A 19,918-nucleotide genomic window follows, 5' to 3' on the forward strand; every position below is an offset into this window, starting at 1 on the left:
GGGCCAATGGGGGCCTCCCAGCTGTGCCAGTAACATTTAATTATAGCCTTCGTTTGGTATATGATGTGATGGAACTGAACGGGCAGGAGCTTTACGACTCCTGGGTTCTGGCATGTGCTCTTCAAGCTGCCATGGACCTGAATCCACCGACCTCAAAGGCAGCTTTCCCTTAAGCTGGCTTGCTCCGATTTCAGTAGATTTTCAGTTGTGTCCGACTCTCCGTAACCCCATTTGGGGTTGTCTTGGCAGAGATATTTGAACGTTTTGCCATTTTCTTCTCTAGCTCATTTTCCAGATGAGGAAACTGAGGCAAGCAGGGTCAAGTGACTTGCTCAGGCTCACACAGCTAGTAAGTGTCTGAGGCTGGGTCTTCCTGACTCTAGTCTCAATGCACTATGGCACCACCTGCTGGCTGCCCCAGCTTGCTCTAGAGGAGCAAGTTCTCATGTGGACGGTCAGAGGGATAGTCCTCATGTGCTAGAGCTCCCCAAGGGAATCACTTCTCTTTAACCTGAATGGCAAATAAAGTCCTCCAGTGACATCTGCCATGATGTTGTGCATCTGATTGGAAACCTGGCTCTGTCCCTCACTACGTGTGTGACTGGGCAAGTCACTGGCCATCTGGGGGCCTCACTGGCCTCACATGATTACCCCTGTCACTAAAACCAACACATCGTTTTTCATCCTGACAAATTGTCATCTAATTGATCATCATCAGGTTGACTTTTTGGACCCAGGTCTAAGACTTTACATTTATTCTTAGTGAATTTTATCTCATTCAAGGAAGGTCAATGTTTTAGCCTTTCGAGGTCCTTTGGAACCTGTTGGTCCCTCCTAGCTTCCTGCGACCTGCGAATCTGCTGAACTTCCCTCCCCTTCCCAGGTCTCCATTTTCTCATTGGCAAAAGGAGAGAAGACTTGATGAGCTCCAAGGTCCCTCCTGGCCCTTCCGCTGTGATCCTATGCTCTACTGTCTAATGAATGACCTCTTCAATGCTAGTAATTAGCAGGAGGTCTGCTCTTTGTAGGACTCAGGTTTTCTGCTGGCATTTTCCACAGAGCAAAGCCAACAAAAGGGAACTCTGTGCACATCCAGAAAGCTGGCACCCAAAGTGACAGAGGACTTTAGAGGACATCTAGTATTTACCTAAAATATATGTTTTATGTTTACTTCTCTATGTACATCATTCATTCAGTCAATCAATAACCATTTACCAAACACCAGCTGTATACATGAGATAAAATTGGTTAAGTACTTTTAAGCCTTAAGACACTATATAAATGCTAGTTTTTTTGTTGTTATTATTCATAATAGTCAGGCACTTTGCTAAATGCTGGGGATACAAAGCAAAAAACAAAACAAAACAAAAAACATAACAACTAAAACCAAAACCAGTTATTTTTCTCAAGGAGGGTACACTCTACTGGGGGAAAACATGTAAACAACTAGGTATATACAAGATAGGTGACACAGTGAATTTTATTGGGCCTAGAGTCGGGAAGAGCTGAGTTCAAATTCAGCCTCTGACACTTCCTAGGTGGGATCTTGGGCCAGCCTCAGTTTTCTCAACTGTAAAATGGAAAGAATCATAGCACCCACCTCCCAGGGTGGCTATGAGGTTCAAATAAGATAATACCAGAAAAGCGCTTAGCACAGGGTCCAGCACATAGTAGGCTCTTAATTTTTGGTTCCCTTCTCCTACAGAGGAGGTAATTTCAGAGGGAAAAAAAAATGGAACAGTTCCTGCCCTGAGGAGGCCTGACTTCTACTGGCTTCCTTGAAGACTCAGGTCAACGGTGACCTTCTACATGAGGCCTTTGCTGATGTGCCCGGCCAGGAAGGTACTTTCTCCCAACACTGCCTGGCTGCCCTGGTGTCTGTGAGGTCTCAGCTAAAGTCCCACCTTTTACAAGAAGACTCATCTGTCAACATACCCTGGGTACAGCTTGTTTGCACAGAGCCTTTAAATGTGTCTTGCCCATTAGAATGTAAGCTCCTCAAGGGCAGGAACTGTTTTTTACCTTCCTTTGCATTCCTAGTGCTTAGCGCACTGCCTGGCACATGGTAGGTGCTTAATTAATGCTTGATGACTGACACACTAGGAGGTCACTGGCTGCCGGTGGGTACTGGAGAAGGCCTCTTCTAGGAGGTGAGATGCGGGCTGAGTCTTCAGGAAAGCCAGAGAAATCAGGTGATCTGGGGAGAGGGTTTCCTGATCTGGCTGGGTAGGAAAGGCTTCATCTAGAAGGTGGAACATGAGCTGACTCTTGAAGGAAACCTGCCAATTTATGCACTTTCCTTTCGGAGGGGATATGCGCAGCACACCACACATAGTGCGTGCTGAATAAATGCATTTCACATGGGAGCTAGTCCACCACTCCCATTTTACAGATGAGAAAACAGAGGCAAGACCTCCCTACACTGGAATTTGAATGTACGTCAAGCACCTCCAAATCCAGGGCTCTTGCTGCTTTCATCCAGTTGGTGGGTTTAGAGGAAGCGTTTCCTGGTATGTGATCTTGGTGAACAATTCCCACCCACAGCCCTGACCCAGAAAGCATGACGCCATGTTGAACTGAAATCCTTCCTTTACCTTTAACTCCAGCTCAAGGGGAACATTCCTGAGAAAGTCATAGCAAGGTGGCCTCGTTAATACACAATAATGACATGCGCAGGAAATGCACCATTATTTATGCATGTGACGTGCTGTAAATTGCTTCCATCATCGGAACTAATTGGAGTGATTATTAATGCGGGGTTACAGACTGTCAGGATCGCTGTCCGTAATTACATTTGTGCAAATGCTTCATTACCTGCCTAATGAATTTGGCCCATACGCACATGTAAACCACTGTTTTTGTTAACATAATGAAGGACATTTTTTTCTCTTTTTTGCTTAGCTGCTTATGTGGAACTGGTCTGACCTAGATTCTGAAGTTCAGGGCTCCAGAACTGGAGAACCTTTGATCGGGTTGGTTTCCCCACCCCCAGGGGCTGATACGTACTTCAATGGCTGCAAAGAAAAGTAACTGCCTGTTGGGTGGACGTCCAATGACTGCCAGGAAGCCCTCCTGGCTCTCACCTTCCCCGCCTCTTCCCCAGAAGGGTTATTGACTAGTCCCTCCTACCGTGGCATTAGCCTCCAAGTAGTTGTAGAGGATGTTGGCACAGATGTTGAGATCTCCCGGGTTGAAAGGGTAGCTCCTATTCCAGCCCTGGGGTCCAAACTTCAGTCTCCCAGCCACACAGGCGTGGAAATAGCAGAGGGAGAAGAGGATGCTTTTAAATTCCTGGTCCTTGGAGCATGATTCGAGGGTGTCCTAGCAGAAGGGAAAAGGAAAAGCTGGATTTGGGTTCCGAGAATTTCTCAACCTTGCAGGTAGGATTTGTTTCTGGGCTGGGGTGAAGCCAAGATAAAATTCCACTTCAGATACTTACTAGCCAGGTGACCCTGGGCAAGTCACTGAGGCTCCCTCAGCCTGTTTCCTCATCTGCAAATTGGGGATCATAAAAACTTCTCCCTCCCAGGGATGTTGTCAGGACACACACACACACATATACACATACAACATACATGCACACACACATATATGTATATATGTACATGGTTTGGCACATTTTAAAACTCTTTAAATGCCATATCTACTCATAGAAAAAGGTGAGGAGCTCACCAAGTAAGCCTTTTTAAAGGATGTCTGCCTTGAAACATAAAACAGTGGAGTAAGGGCTGAATTTTGAGCCTTGGGGGCCTGAGTTCAAAACTCAGCCATTGCATTTACTCTGCCCTGTGACTGTGGGCCATGTAACTAACCTCTTGAGTCTTGGTGTTCATGTGCCAAATGAGAAGGCTGGACCAGATGGTCTCTGGCGTGCTAAAGCTGTGCTCTTAAGAAAAGAGGGTGGTGATTATCTGAGTGAGCCAGGGGAATGTACTTAGTTAGTGTTTATTTAAGAAATTATCTGCCTTTGTCAGCTCAAGTCAACAATCCTTTATTGAGTGCCTACTGTATGCCAAGGAGCTGTGCTGGGGCTGGGGACACAAAACCAAAAATCAAAGTATCTGTTTTTGAAGAGTTTACATTCTACTGTGGAGGGGGAAGGAGGCACGACAAGCAAGTGAAAAATAATAACAAAATTCATCTGGAAGAACAAAAGGTCAAGAATGTTGGGGGGAATTAATGAAAACAAACAGGATCTAAAACTGTATTATAAAGCAGCAATCACCGAAACTATCTGGTACTGGCTGAGAAATAGAGTGGTGGATCAGTGGGGTAGATTAGGGACTCAGGACACAGCAGTAAATGTCCATAGTAATCTAGTGTTTGATCAGCCCAGAACTCACTATCGGACAAAAACTGCTGAAAACTGGAAAAGTTTGGCAGAAACTAGGCATAGACCAACATCACACACCATATGCCAAGATAAGGTCAAAATGGGTACATGATTTAAACATAAATGGTGGTAGCATAAGCAAATGAGGAGAGCATAGAATAGTTTGCCTGTCAGCTCTATGGATAAGGGAAGAATTTATTATTAAATAAGAGATAGAGAGCATTATGGGATGTAAAATAGATGATTAAATTAAATTAAAAAGATTTAGCACAAACAAAATCAATATAGGCAAGGAAAAAAGGAAGAAGGAAAATGAAACTGGGAAAAAAATTTTGCAACAAGTATCTCTGATAAAGGCCTCATTTCTCAAATATATAGAGAACTGAGTCAAATTTATAATAATACAAGTCATTCCCCACTTGATAAATGGTCAAAGGATATGAACAGGCAGTTTTCAGAGGAAGTAATCAAAGCTATCCATAGTCACATGAAAAAAATGCTCTAAATCACTGTTGATTAGAGAAATGCAAATTAAAACAACTCACACTTATTCAACCACCACACACCTATCAGATTGGTTAATATGACAGAAAAGGAAAATGAGTAAATGCTGGGAAAATTGGGACACTAATGCACTGTTGGTGACATTGTGAACTGATCCAACCATTCTGGAGAGTAATTTGGAACCATGCCCAAAGGGCTATAAAACCCTGTATACCTTTTGATCCAGCAATACCACTACTAGGTCTGTATTCCAAAGAGATTGAAAAAAGGAAAAGGATGTATGTGTACAAAAATATTTGTAGTAGCTCTTTTTGTGGTGGCTAAGAATTGGAAATTGAGGGGACGCCCATCAGTTGGGGAATGGCTGAACAAGCTGTGGTATATGATTGTGATGGAATATTAATGTGCTATAAGAAATGACAAGCAGACTGGTTTCGGAAAAACCTGGAAAGACTTACATGAAATGATGCAAAGTGAAGTGAGTAGAACCAGGAGAACATTGTACACAGTAACAGCAACATTGTATGATGATCGGCTATGAATGACTTAGCTCTTCTCAACAATACAAGGATTCAAGACAACTCTAAAAGACTCATGATGGAAAATGCTATCCACATCCAAAGAAAGAACTGAATGCAGGTGAGAGAATATTGTTTTTAAACTTTCTTTTTCTTGGGTTTGGGGGCGGTTCTTTTGGTCTGTGTTTTCTTTCACAACATGACTGACATGGAAATATGTTTTGCGTGTACCTTTATCAAATTGCTTGCCTTCTAAATGAGGTGGGAGAGGAGAAAGGAAGAGAATTAGGAACTCAAAAATTTCAAAAACAAATGTTAAATAGTTTAACAAGTAATTGAAAAAATAAAATATTGAAATAAAATAAGGAATGAATTCAATCCCTATAGTACCAACAGAATCCATACAGCATAGACAACACATGGCCAATCGCATCAAACTCAAATAGAAATGTATCCTTACAGGCACACGTTGACTTGGAAAACCACAAATTAGCACTATCGGTGTTGATCCAGTGTTCCATCCATGCCACCACCTAGTTGCCCATATATTATTATAAATACCGAACTTCTTTGTTTTTTTTTTCTGGCCTCATCTCAGGACTAAAAAACACCAGGATAATATCCATCTTTCATCTTCTTAAGTCCAAACAATCATAGTCAGGGACAAACTTTTACAGGGAAGAAAAACTGGTATCCCTGCCATTCCACAGGCCAACAAGCAGTTTCCCAAGCTGAAAGTGTCTTAGGAATACAAGCCAGACCTCGGAAGCAGACTGAGCAAGGCGTACCTCGTTCCTGAAAGGAGCCTCACCTGTCTCATGAATACGGCCCTGGCAGCAGCACCTCCCCAGGGCCCCGTGCTCACCACCATCCCTTCTGCATGCACAATTACCTGTTCTCTTCTGCATAAGTTTGTGGACAAAATCTAGGCTCCTTTTGGAGAAAACTGGGCCATCTGGGTGTGAGAAGAGCCAAAATATTAGGCCTTTTTGACAATTTTTAGAAGAAGCAGGTGTAGGGGCTAAGGGGGCGGATGTTGGTGACATCCTAGAAGAAATGGTTCTTTCCCTTTTGAACTAAGGGCATAAAGGGAGAGGATGGTTGATTATGGCATAAGGTGGAACCGTAATTCTCAGGGGCTCAGGCACACGACTTCTTTCACCTGGTTGACTTCATAGACAATCAAGAAATCACTCAAAAAGTGACCTTCCCTCTGAGGTATTTACCTAGTTATTTAAATGTGGTTTCTGCCATTAGAATGTGAGTTCCTTGAGGACAGAGGTCATACTTTTTTGTTTTTTGCTTTTTGGTGAGTGGTTAAGTGACTTGCCCAGGGTCTCACAGCTAGTGAGTGTCAAGTGTCTGAGGTTGGATTATGAACTCAGGTCCTCCTGATTCCAAGGCTGGAGCTCTATCACCTAGCTGCCCCAGAGGTCATACTTTTTGCCCTTTTTTTGTATCCTGAGGCCTTAGCATAGTGCCAAACACCACACCATGCATCATTGCAAAGTGGCTACACTCTTTTCTCAGCTCTCCAACGGGCTGACTTTGCTCACCTTTGGAAGAGGTGTAGCCAACTTGCTAAAAATATCAAAATGCAATGAGAAAGTCCAGGTTTAATCCATCCCTCTGCAAGGGCACAGGTCAAAGGCAAACAGAGTGGGCTGATGCTCCAGAGGAAGCCTTCCGTGCTCCTACCTGATCAAAATTGTAGAGGGCGGCGTGCAGGTTGGCGAGCATGCCCGTGGGGGGCTCATTGGTGATTTTAATGGAGTTCTCCAGGAGGCCTTGAGGAATGATGTGCTCCTCAGCGGTTGGCGCTGGCTCCGCACTCATGAAGACCCTGTAATCCCTGTGGCTTTCTTGGCCAAGCTGCTCCAAGAGCTTCTCCAGGGTTCCCAGCCACTTGGCTACCAAATGGACATTCTAGAAAATAAGGCAACATTCACTCTTGGTGAGACGGAAACGTTTGCTAGAGAAGCACTGTGGTGTGTCAGAAAGGGCATTGCATCTAGGGATGGAGGACCGGCGTCTGAATCCTAACTCTATCTCTGTGACTCTGAGCATGCCGCTTGTGCCTCAGTTTGCCCATCTGTAAAATGAGAGGGCTCAGCTCTATGATCTCTAAGGTTCTTTCCATTTTCCTCCCATAGGGTCAAGGGCCTTCAGAGGGCAGCTAGTCCAACTTCTTCATTCTACAAATGAGGAGAGATGAAGCTCTGCTAGGTGCTGCTTCTGTGATCAGGAGAAGTCGCTTTAATGCCTTTCCTCCACTGTGAAATGGGGGCTTTGGACTGAAGAGATCATCTGAGCGGGGAGGGGGAACATTATCCAATTGGCAGAGGTCACAAAGGCATTGGAACCTTAGGTAGGCAACACTTCTATTCCTCTAGAGCATTTATTAAGTGCTTACTGTATGCTAGGCTAAGTGCTGGGGCAGAAAATGCAAGGAAACAATGCGGTCCCTGCCCTCAAGGGGCCTCCATTCTAATGGTGGAAGAGGACATAAGGGAGAACTAGAAGGGGGGAGTGCTCGAGACGTGATGGGAGGTGAGAGACAACAGATCAATAGCATTTAACCCAAGGCACCGCAGGCCGCCTTTGTACAAACACAAAGTCATTCAGCAAACATCTGACATCTGTCAAGTCCACCACTCAGTAGCAGGCCCTACTCATGTCCGACTCTCCATGATCCCATTTGGGGTTTTCTTGGCAGAGATACTGGAGTGGTTTGCCATTTCCTTCTCCAGCTCATTTGACAGATGAGGAAACTGAGGCAAACAGGGTGAAGTGACCTGCCCAGGGTCACACAGCTAGTAAGTCTCTGGGGCTGGATTTGAACTCAGGTCTTCCTGACTCCAAGTTCAGCAGTCTACACACCCCACCATCTTGTAGCCTCATCTATTAAATCTCCACTTACATACGAGGCAAGAGGCTTTGCAGAATAGTGAATAAAGAGTCAGCATTGGAGGACCTGGAATCAAATCCTGTCTCAGACATTTAGAAGCTGTGTGACCCTGGAAAAATCCCTTAACCTCAATTTCCTCGCTTTTAAAATGAGGGGATTGTACTTGATGACTCTTAAGGCCTTCTCTAACCCTCAATCTATGATGCGTTTATCTCAATAAGCAGATCCCAATTCGTCATTATCAATAGAATCAAAGGGCCAGATTGGGCCTCTCCCCGTGGACCTTGGAACTATCAAAGTCTTCCAGGATTTCCTTCCAGGCTCTCATTCCAAGATGCAGCGTCCAGCCAGTTTGAAGCTGTGCTCTTCTCATACAGGGGTGCAAGTCTGATTTTGTGTGATCACTTTCTTTGGGGAGAGAGGAGAAGCTCCCAGGCTAACGGTGCCCAGCTGAGAGCTCACTAGAGGGCAGAAAGGGGGCACCTGGACTTTGTGATCTAGAGATGCTGTCAGTATGAAAGACCTGGCTTCCCCCCAGCCAGCAGGGGAGGGATGCTGCTCTCTACTACCACATTAAAATCTCCTTTCAAGTGTCTTAAGGCAAAAAGGGGAGTTAGTAATTCTGCAGAAGATCACGACACCATCTATCCTCTGGTTACTGCCTTGTCTCCTCCCAGGGACATTTCCTCTCTTACTTGCCCTAGCTTATGTGCTCTCTGAGGCAGAAGACATCAGCCCTAGAGATGAAAGAACTGGAGAATCCCGGCCACGTGGAACGCCCTGTTCTAGGCTGCCTGAAGGATCCCAAGGCCCCCTCCCAGGCGGGCACTGTAAGTATTGGTACCACCATTTTACAGAGAAGGAAAACTGAGTCTCAGAGAAGTTGAATGACTTGTCGTACAACCAATGAGTGTTGGAATTGGGACTCCAACCCAGGCTCAGCTCTGAGGCTTCCCCTGCTACAACATCAGATTAAACCTAAGGAAGAGCAGTGACTTTAGGCTAGTGATTCATTTTTCAGATGAGGAAACTGAGGTCCAAACATACCTCCCCGAAGTCATGTACATGGTAAGTGGCAGAGCTGGGATTAGAACCTGGCTCCTCTGGCTCCCCATCCAGCAGCCCCTCTCCCACACTCCACCCATGAGCACCATGCTAGCAGAGCTCTGCCTGGGTCGTCAGCCCTGCCAGCTCACACCTGCTCAGGGCCAGGTGCATTCCTCATCTTGATACACTCAGCACCTCACCCAGTGCCTAGCACATAGTAGGTGCTTAATAACTGCTTGTTGATTGAGTGATTGATAGAGCCTTTCCTAGCACAGCTCGTGTGCCCCTGTGTACCTATTGTACCACCAAGGAGAATGTAAGCTCCTTGAGGGCAGGCAGGATTTTGCTTTCATCTGTAATCCCAGCACTGGGTACACAGGGGTGGGGGCTGGGCCTACAGTTTCCTTAGTCTAAGAAACTCCTAGATGACCTCACTGCCTCCATCAAGGCGGGCTGGCACCTTCTCCACAACAGCCAGGCAGCAGGGTGGGCGCGGAGGCAGGAAGACCCGAGTTCAAATTCTGCACCCAATACTTATTAGCTATATGAACCTGAGCAATTCATTTCATCCCTTTCTGCCTCAGTTTCCTCAGCTGTAAAATGGGGACAATAATACAACCTACCTCACAGGAGTGTTGTGAGGAACAAATAAAATGACCTATGAACAAATCTTAGAATGCTCTGTATGTGCTGGCTGTTGTATTTCTCATTATTATTATTAGTCTTATGGAGAAGTTAAGGTCATCAGATCCCACCCAGCCAATGTCTGAGGAAGGACCTGAACCCAGGTCTTCCTTCTTAGCTCTCTCTGCAACCCAGCCTCTAAGTGAGCACACTGTAGGGGCTTCACAAATGTTTGTTAAACTGTGAATTTCTTAATGCCGACGGTCACAATGCAGCTCAGATCAGGGGCTGACATTCAGTTCAATCCCATCTCCTCTTAGGACGGATGGTGCTTGGCGCGGTTCCCAGGCACAAGAGGGACCCCCCCCCGGGCTGCCTCGTGGCGCTTCCCATACGTACTTGGAGAATGACCCAGTGTCCTTCCTTGGAAGCCTTCTCCAAGGCCGCTTTGGCGATGGTCTCTTGGCCTTGTCCTAAGGATATGTTATGGAACTTTCCAGAATCAATTGTAAAGCCCAATTTTCTGCCTGGGGGAGAAAGTGAGGAGGAGGGAAAGAGGTAGGAACAAAACCAGAGCATGAGCCATCTAATTTCTCTCTGATGACATTGGTACAATCTCCCAGGCCTGTATTTTCCCCCCTTTCTGAGGTATCCAAAAGAAATTCCTTACAATTTCAACAAGCAGATGCTGTGAGCTCCCCATGGTGGCCCCATTGCCGTGTTCAAAAGACCCATGGAAAGCGGTGCCTTTGGTTTTGTGATAATGGGGAATTCACCACTTCGAGAGATGGCGGGCGTTGTTACCTAGCTTCGTAAACTCTTCCAGGGGGACCTAGCCTCGCCATCCCTTTCCTTTCCTTTCCTTTTTTTTTTAAAGGAGCAACATGTGGTAGATATTGCCTCATTTTTGTAACTGATTGGTTCGGTGTGAAAATGCACCAGCCTCTCACCTTGTGAGGCCCGAGTTTAAATTGAGCACAGTTAGGTCACAGCTGTATTAACCTGGTATGCTCGGTACAGTCTGTGGGGAATAGTAATCCAGCACACAAAACGAGCAGGCCCTGCACAATGGAGTACCCTGCCTATAATGACCATTATTTAGTCACAGGAGGAGAGGGCGCGAGATTACATGAGCATGGAGAAAATTGCCCTCTGGCCCTCCGGCCCTCCTCGAGTCAAAAGGTAGACAACAGCACAAAGCCCCGGAACATTATGCCAAGCAGAGGAATGTGCCATCAGAAAATTTCTTCAGACTGCTGGGTGATTGTCTTTGTCCTCTCTGTATACCCAATTTACAATAAGCAGAAAAGGAGCAAAGGCAGATGCAGGGAGAGAGGGAGGGAGGGAGGGAGGATGGGAGGGAGAGAGGAGAGAGGAGAGAGAAGAGAGGGAGGACAGGGAGAGGGAGAGAAGGAGAGGAGAGATGAGACAGACAGAGGAAGGGAGAGAGAGGGGGGAGAGAGAGAGAGAGGGGAGGAAGGAGGAGGGAGAGGACAGAGGGAGGGAAGAGGAGAAAGGGGGAGAGAGAGAGGGGGAGGGAGGAGAGAAGGAGATGGAGAGGAGAGACGAGACAGAGAGAGGAGAGAGAGGGAAGAGGGAGAGAGAGAGAAACAGAAAGAGAAGAGGAGAGGAGACACAGACAGAGACACATGACAGACTGACCTCAGGAGGGAGGGGAAAAGGGACAGTGCCCAGCCCACAGCCAGCACCACCCACTGTTCATGAATGGATAAGGGAGAGACCTAAGCCCCCCAGAACCTCACCAAGGGCTTCCACATCCTTGAGAGCGTCAACCCCTGGGGACAGGATGAAGAACACGGGGGTGGCCGGGCTGCTCTCCTCATAGAACTTGCCTAGGTCCAGGCGGGGCCCTTCCACATACTTGGGGCCTAGCTTTTGCTCCACAAAATTCCTGTTCCCAAAGAAAAGGAAGGGTGTTAGCGAACAGGAGTCACATTATCACAGGTCACCAAAAGATGGGAGGATTGACACTATTGGCCGGGGAAGGAAGGTGTCCTGCTTAATCCCTGAGGTGTTTTTGGTCCTAATCTGTGACTTATCAGTGAAAGAAACTCCCTGTGTGGAAGCTCCCTCCACTGATGGGGCTGCCTGGGGGCTCTGAAGGGTGGAGCTTTGTGGGGGGTCACACAGACCCTCCGAGTCAGGGACACAACTCGGCTCTTCCAGTCCCTCCATCATTCCCCTTCTCTCTCTGTTCCAGTCCCGCTGGTCTGCCAGCCACTTCTCCTGCCTGAAGTTCCATTTTCTGCTGCTGCCTCCTCCTCTCTGCAGCAGAACCCCCAGGTGCGGCCTCCTCCCTGAGGCCTGATCCTCTGCATCTTTAGCACCTTCTCCCTCTTGAAGTTAGCCTGCACACCTAATGCGTGTATACTCGGGTCCACCTTGCATTCCCCTCTCTGCACATTCCACCCCTCCCCCCAGCAGACTGTGGGCTTCTTGACGACAAGGACTGTTTCATCTTGGCTCCTGCACCTGGAATACAGCAGGCGCTTAATAACAACTTGCTGATCATGATGAAGGAAAAAGCGAAGCATCCCTTAAAGTCCACAAAGTTTCCTGGTTTTCTTTTGCCACAATGGAAAAAGCTGCCTAGGTTTCTCTGTGAGGGAGACTCATCTTTTCCTTGACGTGCAACATCTTTAGAGGAGAACTGAGACGACTGGAGTGGCCGCTCAGATAGTACCCGCCCCCACCCGCTGAGCTCTGGTGACACTCATCTTTCTCCTAAGTAGGCTTCAGACTTTGGCTCCCCACGAGGATGGGGCTTTTGTATAAGATTTTTTGTTTTACCCAGTTTCATAAGCATTCGTATCAAGGCCCTATGTACACAGTAAATGCCTAACAAACTTAAGCATTTAATATATTTAATGCTTAATAAATTTAATTATTGCTTGATAAATGCTCAATGAATTTAAGCTCTTTGCCGACTGCCTGATTTTACCTCGACGTGGGCTCGTCACAGCCTAGCCAAACTCAAGCCCAGCCCCGCCTGAGGGTCTGAGCTGCCTCTCTAGAGGGTGTTTCCAGGACTCCATGATACCTGAGCGCGTAGGTCATCCGGTCAGGACGCATAGCTCTCAGGATGATCAACTTTTGCAGAGGACTTTTATTCTTCCATTCCTGAGGGAACTTTTCTTTTTCTGGGCTTTCAGACTCGACCCACTTTTTCCATCTCTTGGCAGACCCTTCCACGTCACGGTCCAGCCCCCGGAATTCTTCCATTCGAGAAATTGCCTGCAGCAGACAAGGGATGGAGGGAAATGGAGACAAGGGGAGGAGGGGTAGGAGTCTGGACGTTTGATTTCATTAGTGTGGGGGCCTTCTGGTCTGGAAACTCTCCACTGATGTAATATGCAACTCCTCTGTAACTAATCACCTTGGAAAAGTGACTGGGGGCACCGAGGGGTTGGGTCACTTGCATAGGGTCACCCAGCTGCTACAGTAAGAAGTGGGGCTTGAACCCAGCCCTCCCTGACTCCAACTTTAGCCCTCCATCCACTGGGCCACACTTGCCCTCATTTGAATGAAGAGCCCTTTCTCTTCGTCATGTGGGGCTGTCTTATTCATGGGTGTTCAATGCTCAAGCACCTGACTTGTAATTTACAAATTTGAAACAATATTTTGTTTTGGAGATTATTTTTCCTTAGAAAACTCTAATAAGGTACTAAAAAACAATGAGGACTAATTAGGGTGACTTTAGCTTCAAAGAGCTCTTTCCTCCATTTTTTTTGCACAAGATGAGAGCCATTTCCACATGGATCCCACCTGGTCCTTCCACCCAGTTCCAGTTGAATGGAAGCACCTCGAGGGCAGGGACTGGTATGACTTGGATTGTGTATCCTCAGTGCCTGCATAGTGCCTGGCACACAGCACATGCTCATTAAATTATTGTAGAATTGGTGTAATGGAAATAATGCTGACTTTAGAATCAGGGATCTGGATTCAAATTCTGGTTCTTCTGCATGACCCTGAGGAATTCATTTTGGATTATAGCCTTACAACTACAAGTGACCTCAGAAGCCACCTCACCCAGCTACTTCATTTTACATAAAAGGAAACTGAGGCTCAGCCTGGTAAAGTGACACTAAGTTGCATTAGGGAGCAGAGCTGAAATCAGAATGGTGGGGGACTTGTGAGTCAGAGCCATTTCTGCTGCTGAAATGGGGTCTGACAGCTTCATTGGCTCTCTTGGGCTCCATCTACAAATCAAAGAGAACTGTGATTTGAAAAAAGATTTGGAAATTACAAAACAATCTTCCTAACCTACCTTAATAGCACTCCATGACGGCATCGTTAGGAAGTCTACGGGACTCTGGTAAGTGTGTTCTACTGTGTAGCGAAGCAGGAAATCCAATTCAGGGCCTTCTATCTCTTTACTTCGCAGCAGAATCTTGACAGTACACAAAATGGAAAAAAGGTCATTAGGTTTTCTTCCCAGTCACTTTTCCCTTCGAGCATTCACCACTTAATCGGCGGGAGTGAAGAAGCAGGGCAAAGTGTGCTGATCGAAGAATTCTGCCAGCTACACCTTCGCTGGCTCCACAAAAGGGGTTTCAATGGTGCCAATGTTTTTAAACCAGTAATGGAAATCTAATTAAAAAAAAAGCCATGGCTGATGAAGGCAGACCAATTCCAACCCCCCAGCGCCTATTAGCAAAGGGTGGGGAATGATTCTCTACAGGCAGAACTAAATGAAAGAACTTATCTTAGAAGGTGTGGTATCAAGGACAAATATAGTCAGCGTCCATTCAGAAGGATGCTGAGCTTACGTGCTGGTCCTCAAGCAGAAATCCTTTGGGCTGGGCATAGAAGACCAGCCTTGGTAGGGGGCTGAAAGCTAGTGGGGGGGTGGGGAGTTAGCAAAGCATCTGGGATGGGGGAATTGCAGGGCACAGCTCATCTATGATTAGGCAGCATTCTGAGACCATGGGTTTATTAGCTCTACAAGGGACATGGGAGGTCATCTACTCTAACCTGCTCATTTTACAGATGAGGAAACTGAGGCCTGGGGAGGTCAAGGAATTTGACAAGATCACACAAGTAATTGGTAGCTGAGCCCGGATTTGAACCAAGGTCCTTTGCCCCTAAATTTAGTGGATAGGATAGTTGTCTCCAAGTATATCATAGAGAGATTAGCGTCATCCTGCTTGGCGCCAGAGGGCAAAATCATGAGCCATGGGTGGAAGTTCCAGAAAGGCAGACTTAGGCTCGATGTCAGGAAGAATATCTAATGAGAACTGTGTCCAAAGATAGGATGGGCTGCGTTGGGAGATGGCGAGTTCTCCCTCATTAGAAGGTACCTGGGTAGATCGTGGTGGGAGATTCCTTTTGGGGCTTCAGTTGGACCAGACTGCTGCAGGTAAAACCTGGAATAAGCTTGGAACTTGAGTTCTGGACCACGAGGATAATCATACATGGCTAATGTCCAGAGTAATACCTACTTTCTAGGGTTAAAATGGGGGGAATCACTACGCTCTCAACTTGATTTTGTAAAATGAATTACAAAACTGAATAAGTGAATCTTAATTTACGGAAAAATATCCAGCCAAGCAATATATAAGCATTTATCACAAGCCATCTCTGCACCAGACACTGTAGATGGTGCTAGGCTTTTGAGAAGCTCTCCTTCTAACACAGAAGACAACCTGCACAGAGAAGGGATGAATAAAACCCAGACAGAACAGAGAGAAAGTAACTCTGGGGATGGGGAGGGAGTCACTGGGAGGCTGGGGGCAGAAGAGGAGGAGGAAAAAAGGCCTCATGGAGAAGGGGGGACCTGAAGCGAATCCCGAAGGAAACAGGATTCCAAGAGGCAGAGATGAGGAGAAAGTGTATTCCAGGCATGGATGATGATGGGCAGCCGTGTGGTAGGGATGCCAAGCAGGCCAGAATGTCTGCACCAGAGAGGGAGCAATTTGTAAGAAGGCAATGGGGGAAGGAAGGGGTCCAGGGTCCCACAGGCAATAAATGGCAAAGCTCTGTCCCCTAATTCCAAATCCAACCCCTCCCCATACCGCCCCACTGACCTCCCTGTCTTATGAGGTCTCATAGCTTCCTCTCCTTCCACTAACCTTCCTCACTGAAGCTCCCTGAAGGAGCTAGGCTTTGACAGCTGAGATGATAAGAACTGGGCTTGAGGTTGGAATTTCCAGCAAGCTGCCATCTTACCAGTTACTTAGATCAATTCAGCTGGTTCCGTTCAATATAGTTGTTGCTAGGTCATTTTTCAATCATGTCCAACTCTTCATGACCCCTTTGGAGGTTTTCTTGGCAAAGATACTGGAGTGGTTTGCCATTTCCTTCTCCAGCTCATTTTACAGATGAGGAAACTGAGGCAAACAGGGTGAAGTGACTTGCCCAGGGTCACATAGCTAGTAAGTGTCAGAGGATGGATTTGAACTCAGGAAGATGAGTCTTTCTGACTTCAGGCTGAGCACTCTATGCACTGTGCCACTTGGCTGCCTCATTTAATACAGACAAGATGATAAAATGCAGTGACCTGGTTGGGTGAGAGATAGTCTATTTTCTTTCTCATCATACAGCAATAGGATAAGCAGAGAAACCTGGAAAGGTGAGTTGGCTGTGCATCCTATATACCTTAAACCTCCTGAGCCTTGGAGATTGAGTCAGCTGGGGGCAAATGTGGTGTGTTGCTTTGGACCAGAACAAGCCTAATGACCATCCTGGTCAGCTGTGGTGCAAGAGGCCTCCAGGAAATAGTGGTTTGTGAGCCTTCCTGGAGTGCAGCTCCATTCTATGGTGGGTCTGGAATTCTTAGGCCTGGCCTAGAGGAAATTCCTTGATGGATGAAGGTTTGTGGTAGATTAATAGACACCTTTCATTTCATTAATAGGTGCTTAATAGACACTTTTCATCCATCCATCCCCCATCTCTAACCTAAACCCTTCAGCCTACAGCAGACATTCAAGGAGTTAGCATCAAGAAATGATCAGACCCGCAATACAGCCTCAGACTATGTCTCTGGATTAGCAGAGCAGCCCACACATTCACTTGATTATCTCAGGAACCTTGGCCAGACACTCTTTCCTACCTGAAAAGTCATCTGGGAGAGGAAGGTGAGCTTGTCCTTTTCAAACAGTGCCTGGCTGGTGTTAAGGAAAACAGAGTAGGTGATGCTTTCCATCAAGTTGGAGATGCGCTCCTGGGTGTCCTCGGCCTTTCCCGACTGCCCGATGGCTTTATGGAAGAGGGTGTTGAAAGCCTGTGGACGGGTGAAGTTTCTTTTAGAAGGTGGCACCTGCAGCGGCCAGCCGATGGCATTCAGGGCTGGGGATCAGGGTACTTTATGGTGACAGAAACAGCCAGACAGGATGAGAGAATTCTTGGTTCTTAGCCATACAGGTCCTAGCATACATCTCCTCTGTGACGCTTGTCAAGTCTGGGCTACACCTACATTGATTTCCTTCTCTTGAAAATGGGGACAGTAATGAATATGCGGGTTTGTTTTGCTTAGTTATACACATTTGTTACAAGGGTTTTATTTGTTTTCTAATTATCGTAGAGGAAGAAGGGAGGGAGAGAAAACAAATTCTTGTTAATTGAAAAGAAAATTGAAAAAATCAGTCCAGTGCTGTCTCACGGCTACCCCAAATCTCAAGCATAGAATGGGGGTGGGGAGAAGAACTCCTGCCACCAGGCTGGATGGTGGCTCTAGCTGTTGGTGTAGAAAAGACTTCCTCATACCATGAACCACAAATGTCACCTACATTTCCCCCTGCCTCCTTCTCTCTCTGTTTCTGTTTCTGTCTCTCTGTCTCTGTCTCCCTCTGCCTGACCCCTAATCTTTTTGTGACTTTTCCCACCTTACAGAAAGTACAATTTGATTCAACCCAATAAACATTTACTAAGTCAGACTACAGGCTTTTTCATAAGGATGTTAGCTCCTTGAGGTCAGGATTTTTCCACTTTTGTCTCTATCTTGTCTACTTAGCACAGCGCTTGGCACATTTTGGCCTAAATACTCGTTGATTATGGGCCCTCTGTATGTGAGGCGGTGTGCTAGGGGTTGGAAGACAAAAAACCAACCAAACAAACCCACAGCCTCCTCTGCCCTCAAGGGGCTTCCTTCTGCTTTGCGAATTCAGCATCTGCACAGAGGAGTAAATCCCAAGCTCACAGAAAAATTAATAGAAAGTCAAGCCTCTGTTTTGGTGTGCTGCAAAAATATACTCTTTTGTCATCCCTCGAGCGCAATCTTCTGACTTATTTTGAGGAAAATTAGAAATGTAAAATGGCGATGAGAGTTCTGAGCAGAAGTGGGGAGGGGGCGGGGGTGGGGCAGGTGCAGAGGAGCTGTTTCCACACCACACAGGGACCCTGCCAACGGCAGCGCACTTTGTAAAAGAAAGCCTTGGGCTCCCATAGGGGAGCTTGCTAACCTGCCCAACTTTTACAAGGGCGCTAGCAAATATGACCTTACCTTCAAAGAGAACTGATAGATGGGATTGATCTTCCGGAGGTCATTAATGACAAAGTACAAAAGGGCCGCTCTGCCTGCCACTGGTCTGTAACAGTCCCTGGCTTCATTAATTCGGGCTTCATTTTCTTTGCCTTCATCCACCTGGATTGGGATACGTGTTAAAAACCAATCAGATCACTCTTGGGCCTCCTGTTACCATCTGAGCGAGGAAGTGACATGTTTGAAATGAGAGGTGAGGACGGACATAAAAGACGGGCCGTGGCCGGAGTCCAGAAGCTGCAGCATCTCGGAGATGTATGGCTTCATATTTTTAAACACACATTATTGTTGTTTTGTTATTGTTTAAGCCACGTAGTGAGAGAGAATGGAGGGTAGGACTGGCTGTTAGAAATGGTGAGGGTAGGGCGGCACAGAGCAAAGAATCAAGGTGCTAGGGTCAGAGGACTGGGGCTCAAATGCTAACTGGGATAAGCCATCCCTTGAACTCTGGAGTCCTGGTGTCCTCGTCTGTATAATGAAGGGGGTTGGATTAGGTGACTGTTTCTAGCTGGAGAAAATAATAAAAATATAATAGCTATTAGCTCACAACAACCCATGGGAGGTAGGTACTATTACCCTCATTTTGCAGTTGAAGAAACTGAGGCAAATAGAGGTTAAATGACTTGTCTAGGGTCTAAGGCAGAATTTGAACTCAGGTCTTTCTGGCTCCAAGCCCAGCACTCTATCCACTACACCATGAAGCTGTCCTGTAGGTCCATGAATTATCTTACACGTTCTCATTTTGATTGTTTATATTGTCGAGTTGAGTTGTGGCAAAATTATGGAGATACATAAGGTGAGCAGGCATGGAGGGATTGCAGTCTTCATCACTGGAGGGAAGGCCCATGCTGGAAAGATCAAATCCAGTGGGAGTATTAAATTGTAGAAAGGAAACAAGTCTGACTTTGTTACTGTGGTTGTTCGCAATTTGCCAGGAGAGGAGGGAGGGGTAGATTAAAGGGGCCTAGCACTTGGCCAGTCTTGGCCCATAAAAGCTTCCTTAGATCTAGGCATGCCTATTAAAATGCTGCTGAGTCAATTCAATGCCAACAACTTTATTGGCCAACCAGATATTCTGGTCTAACCAAGGTCAACAGTAAATACATCCAACAACCACACTGGACTAAAAAGGAGAAAAAAAAAAAAGGCTTTTCTATCAATTCTGACTATCTCCTTTGGATTCAGCGGCCAAACTCCCAGAGAATTTTATTTAGATTATGCCTCTGGGTTCGCCTCTAGGCATATTCAGAGCTACCACAAAAGAGAAGCAAGCTCATTCATTTCTATTTGAGGAATTGAACACTTTCTTCTTTTCTTCAGGACAAGATTTTGATCAAAGACATCATATTTTTCCAAGGCCTTCCCCTCCTCTGCCGAGTCTTTTTTGCAGATCTGCCTAATCCTGGGGGTGCCGGGAGGGAACACAGTGATGTACAATAGAGAGGGATGTCTGGAACCTCCCAGAGGCAGGACAATGGAAGAGA

At 46.4% G+C, this 19,918-nt stretch overlaps 1 protein-coding gene across 2 annotated transcripts in view; it reads right to left on the reverse strand.

Annotated features, from left to right (window-relative positions):
• Positions 1–19,918, reverse strand: part of LOC114050436 (dynein heavy chain 11, axonemal-like) — a 315,578-nt gene that overhangs the window by 17,207 nt on the left and 278,453 nt on the right. For both annotated transcript variants that reach the window (XM_027872110.1, XM_027872109.1), the window contains exons 68-75: positions 18,396–18,536; positions 17,007–17,177; positions 14,223–14,345; positions 12,996–13,189; positions 11,698–11,846; positions 10,334–10,461; positions 7,054–7,281; positions 3,130–3,321 (exon numbers count right to left, since the gene is read on the reverse strand). In XM_027872110.1, coding sequence (XP_027727911.1) covers positions 3,130–3,321; positions 7,054–7,281; positions 10,334–10,461; positions 11,698–11,846; positions 12,996–13,189; positions 14,223–14,345; positions 17,007–17,177; positions 18,396–18,536 — 1,326 coding nt within the window. The remainder of the gene's footprint in view (positions 1–3,129; positions 3,322–7,053; positions 7,282–10,333; positions 10,462–11,697; positions 11,847–12,995; positions 13,190–14,222; positions 14,346–17,006; positions 17,178–18,395; positions 18,537–19,918) is intronic.

This window comes from Vombatus ursinus, unplaced genomic scaffold (genome assembly GCF_900497805.2).
Source record: "Vombatus ursinus unplaced genomic scaffold, bare-nosed wombat genome assembly UNPS02014799.1, whole genome shotgun sequence".
Classification (NCBI taxonomy): Eukaryota; Metazoa; Chordata; class Mammalia; order Diprotodontia; family Vombatidae; genus Vombatus; species Vombatus ursinus.